Here is a 12,500-nt window from a genome sequence, read left to right on the forward strand (position 1 = left end):
GTTTTGTGCTAGGTTTGACTTAATGGCTTGTGTTTGGTTGGGGGTATTGATGTATTGAAGTAGCCATAGTTCAAAATTGATGACCCCCCCCCCCCCCCCATTATGATTGGGGGTCGGATTGTTTGCACAGTCGGTACTGTTCGTCATATTTTGCCCACCCCGGAGATCTACCCGCGGCCATCCGAATGTCATGCATGTACTTAAGAAGCTCTTGAGCGCGGGTTCTATATTTTTCGAGCATTACGCTCATAAAGATCAGAAAAGCGGAAGACCAGTTGGTGATTGATAACAAGGAGTTGACTTTGGGTTTAACAAGGCACATTGTGCCATTCTTAATAAGAATTTGGCCCTGAGATTCAAGTTGATCGTCCAGTTCTTGACCGGATTTTAACAAAAACGCAAGATCGATGTATTTGCCATCCCAGATTTGTTGTTTTATTTTGGATGGGATGTATGAACCGACTGGGTCAAAAATGCTTGCCGTTTTGGGTGGGTTGTATTCTGCGACAGTGAAATTTGGGCCTGAAAATGGCTATATGTCTGCGTGACGTCTACCGGTGGAATTAACCAACTATTGTCACACTCACCTGCCGTATCCAGCGAATCTATTTCATTAGTTGTGTCCGGAAGAGGTTGGACCGGGCTTCTGGTCCTGGTGCCGCTGAAGTGGCAACAGCGGGTGGCGTTGTTATGACATCTTGCCCTCGTGGACGTGAGGGCTCAGTGTCCGGCTGTATGGGGCGTCTTCCACGATGTGGTCAGCCCTTCACCCTGGCTGGGGACGCAAAATTTGCCGTTCTGTCTGCATTTGAACATCTAGTGATTGGCCTGAAGACCAGGGGCATTGTTGATGTAAATAGATGTTGCTGCTGACGAATGCTGTCTGTATAGTTCAGGTCGGTCTCCAAAAGGAAGCGGAAGTTGCGCATATATTGAAGGTCGAACCCGAGGTGATTGGGCTACCTGCGGTTGACATGCAGATAGGTTTACAGACCTGCTAAGCTATGGGTTAAAACACGGTAAATCCTTGTCAAATAAACAGGATTATTTAGATATAGGAATCAAATAATCTCCATTATTGAAAACACAGGAAATTTCATATTGAATTCCTAGAAAATCAGATAGCAAAATAACGGTAAAATCTGTATTTTGTCATCTTTTCGCCAAGTCAAAAGACGACAAATTAGGTCGCTAATTTACAGGTTATGTTTGTCGTCCTTTTGCCTGGAATTTGTCGTTGTTTCGACTTTTCGTTTTGTTGTCTTTTCGACTTTTCGTTATTTCAAGGCGAAAAGTCGCTAATTAACGTTTTGTCATCTTTTTGCCTCGAAATAACGAAAACACGACAAATTGTAAAGTGGCACAAATCAGCTACCATATTTATACTCTTGTATTAAGAAATTAAATACAGTGAAACTTCTCCAAACCGGCCCCTCAGAGAACCGGTTCTCCCTGAACATCGGCCAATTTTCAAAGTCCCGGCAGAAATCTTAACATTTCCTTACAAAGAAAGTCTTACAAAACCGGCCACCCCTGAAAACCGGACATCTGCCACTTTTTAAAGTACATTCGTTAACAAACATGTGTAATTTACCCTTAACAAACCGGCCACTTTTTGAAGACAAGAAAATTTTGGCCAGAGGTTAGTTAATCAAGATCATCCAGGTGTGCAAATTGACTGACCAACCAGCCAAGTGTGAAATTATCAGCCAAGTGGGAAATTATCAACAGGAAGTGTGAAAAACACTAGTGGCCTCTTTCTATTGTTTACCTGTGCTGTCAAGGGTGTTAATTGACACTTAGCTAATCCAAGTGACCCTTCCAAATTCTGTACAAAAGGTAAAAAACAGTTAGGAACATGTTGAATGAATACAGTATCAAACACCATATTGTTGCACCATTCTATCCTATGGATATAAGGGGTAGTTAATAAAGAAAACAAACCGATGACTGATAATGATAATTATTAAAAGATAACTTAATTTTCTTGGTTTCCATAGACTTAAAATTCCTTCCTAAGAAATATTCCAATTAAAATTTTATATTTACTACTGTACTTTTAAAAATGTCAAAACAAATTTGTTAATGATATAAGCGATGCATGTAAACAGAGTTTTTATAGGTAAGAGGAATTCCAATATGCCTCCGTGTTTTCTTTATGTATCGGAATCCTGTTATAGATTATCAGTTTAAAGTTAGATGATTTCAGTGAGAATATTTCTTATAAATTACACATGTATAATTACCTGTAGGTACAAGCAGACTAATTTGATCTCCGCCGATAATTGATCATAAATCACCGGAAGAAAGGGAACAGTACCTACTTTGTGAATATAGACATTAAATGTCTCTAAATGCTAAATTCTCGGTAAACCGGCCACCCCTCCAAACCGGCCGTTTTTTTTCGGTCCGAGAGCAGGCTGGTTTAGAGAAGTTTCACTGTACTATGTATCTTTAAGTCAAAATACATAATACATGTAGTATACTGAGATGACGCACCAATATTCATGATTTATGATTGATTGATGTTTTCCGCCACACTCAACAATTTTTCAGTTATCTGGTGGCACCCAGTTTTTATTGGTGGAAGAGAGAACCCAGATACAATGTACCTGGGAAGAGACCACCGACCTTCCGAAAGTAAACTGGGAAACTTTCTCACTTACCGGCGCAAGCGGGACTTGAACCCGCACTGACAGAGGTGAGAGGCCGTGTGATTTTGAGCGTGATGCTCTAACCGTTTGGCCACGGAGGCTAAACATCAAGAATTCTAAATATCATAAAATATATCTTTCTATTTTTATGTATACACTGTACATGTATCTGTATATGTAATACTGTAAACAATGTACAGTGGAACCCCGTTATTACGTTCCCCCTTTATTACGTTAGTCCGCATATTACGTTGGAATTTCAAAGCACAAAACCATTTCTTAACAAACCTATATAAAATAGACCTCGTTATTACGTTGTCCTAAAATGCCGGGACTCGGTATTACGTTGTAAATATTCCGACAAAAACGTAATAAACCCCTAATTATTCAATAGTGATTCTCAAAATAATAAGCCATTCACACCTTGACTGCCTGAGGCAGTCACCACGTAAATTTCCTGGTCTGTTTGGGGATTAGAGACGCTTGACTGATCACACTTCGATAGATCTAGCGACATCAATACAGGTGAATACCCCGTATAGAAGCCAGTGATAAACAATTAAATAATGTTTATTTACAAATTGTACTCTATGAAATTTACTTCATTTTTCATATTTTGATAATCAAAGAAATAATTTCTCAACCACCTGCGTGTTCAGCATAGTGTGATTACCTTCGCTATTAAAACTCTATTCACGGACAGCTTTGGTACCAAACAAGAAAGACAAAATTTATCGTAGCAATGTTACAACCGCTTGGGTAACTGCTTGGACATAGGTGACTAAAGGTGTTCAATTAAAAAAATTGTTCGTTGTTTGGACATGCAGATTGGGTGTTCGTAAATCTCGTCCATACATACACCAATCTATCGGCCGATTTGTGCTCGGCATTTACCTCTGAATATTTTAAAATCCCTTGATGCGCACGTGATTTTAGTGCCATCATTTAGCGTTATAAATGAAATCTTCGTGCATCATTATACTTTTTTTTTTTATGTGGATTGCGTTTAAATTGTTCTCCGTGCATGTTTATCGTTGGTGAGAAGTGTGCAAGTGTTGGGTATCGTGTGCGTTTTGTGTCTATAGTTTTGTTGTTTTTTGGGTGGGATTTTTTTTATTGTGTTGTGTATTGTGTAATTAGAGAACTTAATAAAAACGATGTTTTGTTATTTTTTAATACGAATGTTGAATACGAACCGGAACGAGTTATTGAGAGAAATTTACATGAACGCATTGTTTTAAAGTTGAACAAAATGGCGGTCCAAACGAATGCAGAAAAAGCAACGTTTATCAAAACATCCTTATGTATCCTACACCGAAATAAAGAAAAGGGATAAGAACATGAAGAATTACGGACATTAAAGATAAGATGTAAATAAAACAAAGTATCATAGTCTTTTAAACAAAGAAACAGTAAAGATATATTCACACACCCCTTCACGGAGTACCAACGGACGATATACAATTTCCAAACGATATTTTTAACTGGGAACGTTTATTACGTTGCCCCCGGTATTACGTTATTTTATCGTGACAAAATGGAAAACGTAATAACGGGGTTCCACTGTACATACAAAATTTTCTTTTCTTTGTGCATAATTGCTAGTGCATTGATGTGAAATTTACGATCATTTCATGAGAAATATACATCTAGTACTTGCACAAAAACAAAATTGCTACACGTAGCCATGTCCCCCACCGCCGCAAAAAAAAAAGAAACACAAAAGTCCCATAACTCCTGTAAAATTTGTCGAATCAAAATGGCGACACAATATGATCAACTACATAAGGTGACTAACAATCCTACATAATATGAACAAAATCTGTTGAGCGGTTTCTGAGGAGTTTTGTCCACAAAGTGATTACTATAGGGCTTCCCGCATTTCATGCGGGGCCCTAAAAATATGTCTCGCTAAGAAATCTGACAGTGCCAGATCAGAGAAATAAAAACATGTGCATGTTGTTACATCACCACAACAAACTTACGAGCAAGTGTACTTTTGGCTGTTGCTATCCTCCATGGAGTACAAGTCCTGTTGGTGTTCAATGTTCTGAATGTTAGTATTGTACTGAACTCGGAGGCCCAGCTTCTCTTTGTAGTCATTGAGGTATCTGACAAGAATATCTGCATGTGGGAACAACTCCTTGGAATAATGACGAATTTGAAGAGATTCATCATGACTTATCAGAGAGTTCCAGTCATGGCGTAGGTTAAATTCTTTATTAGTTTTGCCTGTATTTCGTTTGTTGATACTGATGAGTTTTCTATGGCGAGGATACTTCAAGTAGAAGCTTCCTGAAAAATATTAAGATATATTTGTAGATTAAAGTTGGATCGAGATCCTGCATACAGTGGCATATATACTATCTTATCCTCAAAATGCTTGATCACTTTCAAGCCTGTATCAAGGGAAATTATCACTTACTGCAAAATAAACAATCATCAATCATAGCAGAGTTGAAACAGATGGACAAACACACATAAAGTTCATTATTTACATGTATTTTTGAATTACATTTATTGTTCAACTTGGTGCAAAAGGGGGATTATCAAAATAAACAAGCATTCTGAGAGTATTGCATGGCAATACATAGTCCTCTACCAGTCGCAAAAATTAATGGACCGCAACAATATTTCAAGTTCATTATGTGTGTTATGGTAAAAGGGAAAATTGGGGAACAATGACTAAGCACAAAGACTAGACCAGGAAAAAAATTATATAGGTTTAGGTCTTTAATCAAGTCTGAGAACTGTGAAATCATGAATAATTTAGCTATATTGTTGTACTATTCTAGAAGTTTTAATGAGTGTAGTACTCTCACCTACAGAAATAAGAAACTTAATGGGTGTAAACTTTAAGCTGGTGTGGATGTGACTTATCAACTTTGCAGAGGTGAACTAAAAATGTACCAAATATCAAATGAATATCTGCAAGCAAAACAAAACAAGAGGACGATCGAGCCACATCACTAACCCGAGTCACCTTGGCCCATATTTAAAGATTTTCCCTATATATTTGTATGTAAAACTTTGATCCCCTATTGTGGCCCCTTCCTACCCCCAGGAGCCATGATTTTAACAAATTTGAATCTGCACTATCTCAGGAAGCTTTCTTCTAAATTCGTACTTTCCTAGTCCAGTGGTTCTTGAGAAGATTTTCAAATATATTACCTATATATTCGAATCTAAAATTTAAGATCCCCTATTCTGGCCCCAACCTATGCCTGGGGGTCATGATTTTAACAAATTTGAATATCCACTATGTCAGGAAGCTTTCGTGTAAATGTAAACTTTTCTGGCCCAGTAGTTCTTGAGAAGAGGATTTTTAAAGATTTTCTCTATATATTTGTATGTAAAACTTTGATCCTCTATTGTGGCCCCATCCTACCCCCATGGGCCATGATTTTATAAAACTTGAATCTGCACTATGTCAGGAAGCTTTCATATAAATTTCAGCTCTTCTGGCCCAGTGGTTCTCAAGAAGATTGTCAAAGGACCCCACTCTATTTTTGCATTTTTGTGATTATCTCCCCTCTGAAGGGGGCGAGGCCCCTCATTTGAACAAACTTATATCCCCTTCACCCATAGTTGCTTTGTGCCAAGTTTGGTTGAAATTGGCCTAGTGGTTCTGGAGAAGAAGATTTTTATATGTTGCTAATGTATTTTCACTAACTTCGCTATTATCTCCCCTTTGAGAAGGGTGTGGTCCTTCATTTGAACAAACTTGAATCCCCTTTACCCAAGGATGCTTTGTGCCAAGCTTGGTTGATATTGGCACAATGGTTCTAGAGAAGAAGATTTTTAAAAGTCATCGATGCATTTTCACTATTTTGCTATTATCTCCTTTTTGAAAGGAACATGGCCTTTCATTTGAACAAACTTAAATTCCCTTCACCCAGGGATGCTTTGTGCCCCTAAGGTACAGGGATGCAGTAGTCCTGAAATTTACAATTTATGTCTCCCTTGTTCCAAATATACTTCATACCAAATTTGAAGCAAATTGAAATGATAGTTATATATCAAGAAGAAGTTAAAAATGATCAGTTAAATTATTAATGGATTACGCAGACCTAAAAATTCTGATCACAGTTGATATCATAATAATACCTGATACATTATTTCTCTCAAATATAATATAGTTTCTGTTTTTCTGGTGTAAAAAATATCCCAGTTGAAGGCCACTTGGTCCTGCTCCAATGATGCAGTAGTCATGGTGAATGGTAGTGGTTCCTATGACAATAAGGATAGGAAGGAAGACATAGGTCATTAGACATATGTAAGGCCTCATGGTCAAGGTATTACTGGTTCTCATCCAAAGTCACTTTTACCTTAAAATAAAAAAAATACACATTTTCAAAGTTCATTCTTAAATACCTTATACAAATCAAGTTTAAAAATGAATCCTAAATTTTTTTTACCAATGAAATATAACACTTTTCAGCTTTAATGTCAAATTAATTATAGTGTATACTAGATATTAAATCCTGTTCCACATTATTTCATATGATATACAGTTGTTTTCCTCAGAGTTCACATCTGTTACCTGCATGCTTCAGTCGTGCAAGACAGTTTGTGGTTATACATACATCAATTTCAACATATTTCAATATGTCACATAATTACTGCAGAAAAATACACTAGACAGAGATAAAGTACAGGGCGCGAAATTAACATATGCCCGTCAGTCTGTGACTGGTTAAAAGTCTTGCGGACTGACTGACATTTGTTTTAGTCAGTCCGATGGGACTGGTTAATTTTCTAAAGCATCATTTTGGAAAATATACTTAATATGAAATTTCATACACATTCGCATGCTTCGATCTGTTTGATCAATCAGACGAATTTGATTTGTAAATATAAATCCCACATTTAAGTGTTACAATATTGTCTGAGGCATAATGAGTTAAATTTCATTTTAATAACGTCAACGAAATATATTTAATTATTTCTGGAAAACTGTTGGACTGGTAATTTTTTCTGCGGACTGGTTAAAATTATACCCAATCAGTCCGGCTGGACTGGTGACATAAAAAGTTAGCTTCAAGCCCTGAAGTACCCTAGCGCTCACTCAGCAGTGATTCATTTTGAAAATGGTTATATCCACAGACTCCCCTTGATTACAATAATGATCAAGTCCTATGCTAAAATCAATGAGTCCATGCAAATTCCATCCTTTCAAACAGTCTGACAATCACAGGTATAAACAGCCTAGACTTACTGTTGTCACCCCCTCTAGAGAATAAATATTTCGCTTTTTATTACAAGCCATCAAATAATTTTCTTGCAGAAAATTCTTACTCATAGTTGAATCATATTGCAAAATTATTTTCAGATAAAACAATTTTCAAGATCAAGTTCATGCAGCAGATCAATCAATGATTTGAATTTTGAGAATGGTACAATGCAAGTTTTCTGAAACCATCCAATCCACACACAATGATAAATAAGTTTATGATCCGCCAAGTTTCCGTGTCTGCTTAAAGTTGAATGCTGAAAGTTTATATTCCTTGCTATATTCATGTCATTTATTATTTTTTTATGTTCTGTGCAAATGCTGCAATAAATAAATTTATCTCCATATTCCTCAAATCTTAGCCAAAAATAAAGTGTAAGCCATTTTTGTTGAAATTTTTCACCTTTCGAATTTTCTCAAACTCTACTTCAATTTCAGGACCGACGTTTGATTTCGGGGACTCCCTGTTTAATTTGTTTGGGTTTTTTTACCCGTGGTTACTGGCAATATTTCATTCACATCACTTTCCAAAAACGTTGTATCTTTCCTTGATTAGGAAGTTTTATAGAAGAAAAAAAATTCGGTAGAATAGGGATATATGCGAGGAAATTCTAGTTCCCAGTTTTGTTTTGTTTTGTTTACCCGCCGTAATGACATATATATCATTTGGTTTCATTGGTTAATGCAATGTGAGTTGACCAATGAAATATCATAATTCTTCATTCGGAATATCTCAGGTGTGTAGTACGTTCTGAAGTTTATAGATTTCGTACTTATTACCGGGGTGAAAATGAAAACATTTTCATATAATTTTAAATTTTTATGCATCCATTGGGATGCACAGTTATTGAAATCATGCGTCCTGATCAAATTTAATGCGTAATTTACGCAGGACACACGCCAAAATGAATCACTGACTCAGTAGCCTTTAATTACATACAAAATATTTTACAGATCTAGGAATTCAAGCTATAAGCTAAACACATTAATTTATCTGTGATTAACACATTTTATTTTATCAATAAAACACAGTTACATATTCATGGAAAAGAATAACTGTACACTAATATATATAGTATCTTGGAGAAAATGGACACCCTTACAAATGAAGCACTGCAACAATAACTATCGTTTACAATATCAAATGCTGTGTCATTGGAAAGGGCTTGCGCAATGCACAATAGTCACATTGAAGTTAACAAGATCGAGGCATACAGACCTATTCAGTTACCTGGTATGAGTTTTACTAAAGGTTGAAAATTTTGTCGTAGACGTAGCTAGCTTTACGACCGATTTTACAGGTGTAGAAGCTGCATTTTACGAAAGGGTGTAAGTGCACTCGTAAATGTAGGCATATATATGACTCATGTACACTTGCTTTTCTACACAAACTGTAGGTACCCAAATCAATGTAATATTTAAAAATGCTAGTTTTCTGTTTTTGTGCAGTAAGCCATTACTTGCACATTTTTAAATTGGTTTAAGATCATCAAAATTTGCTATTCTGGGAGGGGGGGAAGAGAAGTTACTGCAATCTTACAACAGAATATGCGAAATACGTCGGACTGTCAGACATTTCCGGTAAAAAATGGATCAGTCCGGTTAAAGTTTGTATACTTCCTGACCAATTGTCCGGTATTGTGTTTTTGTTTTGTTTATAGTATTTCCAGTATTATGAACATATGTTAAACTACTTCAGTTTTTCCAAATAAACGTGTATACGCAAGGTAAATCAGGGTAGGTATTTGAATTTCGGTCGATAAAAAATTTTCAGTCTTCAAAATTAAGCAGTAGGCCCGTCGATAACCGTGTTTAGTAAAATCGGGATCGGGCTATCAAGTATTATTGACGCACATGCCAGGGTTCGAAATTACCTCATGTCCGTAAGTCTGAGACTAGTAAAAAACGTTTTGGACTACTAAACTCTCTATAGCACTAGTCCGTGTGGACTAGTGAAAATCTGGAAATCAATCTTGAATTGGTTAAGATTTTAGCATGATTTGTCCAAGTCTCTTAGATGTTTGAACTTATGGTCGATTACCTGCATGGTTAAGTGTTTGCGTGACTAAGACATCCCGATCTTCCAAACACATGGAGTGCGTTCGAGACCGCCGTTCTTCGAACAAGCACAAATTCTTGCCGATTCCGAACTCCGAGTACATATCACGAGAACGGGTTCGAGGTGCAAGAACTGCAAGTAGTGTGATCTAAGAACAAGCACGTTTGAGCGCACATGTTCTCGTCATTCGCGACTCTAACACAGGAGTTCGTAACACTATAGCTCATGGCTTGGTTAATCGAGTGAATTTTATTGACTTTATTGATAAAATTTCGAACTCCTGTGACTCTAAGAACTGAGCACGAAAACAACGGGAACGTCGATATCGAACGCACTTATGGACGTTTATAAAAGGATTAACTCGGAGGTTACTGTATGCTTCTGAAGATCTTGAATGCAAAATAAAGTATGGTGGTCTTTTTCTCCTGTAGGTGTCAGAAACTGAATTGCTTGCAACTGTGATGTGTTTGGTTTCATTAAATACTATTGAATAAAATGAAGATCATTTAATATGATATAGTGGACGGACTATAGTGAAATATTGCTTTGCGGACTAGTGAACATCAATAGTGACTAGTCCGTACAGACTAGTGCTTGAGAAAGTTAATTTCGAACCCTGCATGTCCTGTAAGCCAGTTATATATTTCCGGCGGGGATTATGATCCCCTACTAAAATATAAATAATGTGCAATTCCTGGTAGGAAATCAGTGAAACAACCCGTTCTTACAGAGAAAGTTGCCGCTAAGAAGAAGTGTGAGGAAACAAAAGCAACAAAGAAATTGTTAACGTGCTTGGCAGGAGAACCGGCCCTGATTTGAATACAATGATGATCTCATATATTGCATCTGGTGCAGAAAGGAAAACACTGCAAATTGTAAGTTCGTGTCTGGTTCTGATAATTATAGAACTGATTCTGCAAAAGGACACGAAAATAATAAATGGTGTAACCACTTTGCGCCAAAGTAATAACTACAAGTGACCGCCTCAGACGTTCAGAATATGTGACTGAGCTAGTGAATAATCCTTGTTTTTACCTTTATTAGGATGAGAGTGATTATGAAGAACTAGAAGAATTGGAGGATTCTGAAGATACTGACTGTGAAATGACAGAATTAGAAGTTGAAAGAGAGCTGAACTTCAAATTTGTTATACTTATTAAAAATGTTTAAACTTGAAATTTCGAATCATGTTGAATCATTCCTATACAACATTTGGGGTAGTAAAATCTTATTTAGGCTACCAAATTTTGTACTCTCACTTGCCCTATAGTACGGCTGCAACGGGTACCCGAAATAACCGAAAACCGTGGGTCGTGTTGTTTGGGTCGGGTTCAGTTCCATTTTTCCGTATTTAGGTTCGAGTTTGGTTTTTAAAATAGAATCATTATAAGAAATCCGTTTAAACGAAATGTCGTCAAAATCCTCAAAGGTGGCTGTATTTTGATCAATTGTTAAATGATGGCATTGTGGACAAAACTGTAAGTAAGGACAGTGTATGTAAGATATGACAGACGCATTGAAAATACACCACAGGATCAACATCGTCAATGACAAAATATTGAAAGCTTGGATGGAAACGAGTAGAAGTGACAATGCTGTTTCTAGTAACATGGATGTCGAGTCTAAACCTCAGTACACGTCCCCGAGTAATTATTGTGACAAAATACAATAAAGGTTTTTTTATTTTAACTGTATATTATATTTTTAAAATAGTTATATAAACCCGAACCTAAATACCCGAACCCGAAGTAAAAATTTTAGAACCGACCAGACCCAAAATGTTTTGGAACCGTGACAGTCCTATTCTATGAGCTTGTAAGTCAGAAACATTAATTTTAACAAACCTGAATCTGCACTATATCAGAAAGCTTTAATATAAATCTCAGCTTTTCTGGCTTATTGGTTCTGAGAAGAAGATTTTTTAAAGATTTTTCCTATATATTTGTATGTAAAACTTTGACCCCCTATCGTGGCCCCATCCGACCCCCGGGGGCCATGATCTTAACAATTTATAATCTGCACTATATCAGGAAGCTTTCATATAAACCTTAGCTTTTCTGGCTCAGTGGTTCTTGAGAAGAAGATTTTAAAAGATTTTTCCTATAAATTTTATGTAAAACTTTGATGCCCCCCTTGAGGCCCCATCCGACCCCCGGGGGCCATGATCTTAACAATTTATAATCTGCACTATATCAGGAAGCTTTCATATAAACCTCAGCTTTTCTGGCTCAGTGGTTCTTGAGAAGAAGATTTAAAAAGATTTTTCCTATAAATTAGTATGTAAAACTTTGATGTCCCCCTTGAGGCCCCATCCGACCCCCGGGGGCCATGATCTTAACAATTTATAATCTGCACTATATCAGGAAGCTTTCATATAAACCTCAGCTTTTCTGGCTCAGTGGTTCTTGAGAAGAAGATTTTAAAAGATTTTTCCTATAAATTTGTATGTAAAACTTTGATGTCCCCCTTGAGGCCCCATCCAATCCCCCGGGGTCCATGATTTTAACAAACTTGAATCTGCACTATATCCAAAAAACAAAAAAAACACACAAAA

General features: G+C 36.7%; 1 protein-coding gene across 2 annotated transcripts in view; it reads right to left on the reverse strand.

Annotated features, from left to right (window-relative positions):
* The window catches only part of LOC125671003 (FAD-dependent oxidoreductase domain-containing protein 2-like), a 147,895-nt gene that overhangs the window by 105,300 nt on the left and 30,095 nt on the right, over positions 1-12,500 (reverse strand). For both annotated transcript variants that reach the window (XM_048906479.2, XM_048906478.2), the window contains 2 exons: positions 6,762-6,982; positions 4,640-4,949 (listed from right to left, as the gene is read on the reverse strand). In XM_048906479.2, coding sequence (XP_048762436.1) covers positions 4,640-4,949; positions 6,762-6,966 — 515 coding nt within the window. In that variant the 5' untranslated portion in view covers positions 6,967-6,982. The remainder of the gene's footprint in view (positions 1-4,639; positions 4,950-6,761; positions 6,983-12,500) is intronic.

The sequence above is a fragment of the Ostrea edulis genome, chromosome 4, assembly GCF_947568905.1.
Source record: "Ostrea edulis chromosome 4, xbOstEdul1.1, whole genome shotgun sequence".
NCBI lineage: Eukaryota > Metazoa > Mollusca > Bivalvia > Ostreida > Ostreidae > Ostrea > Ostrea edulis.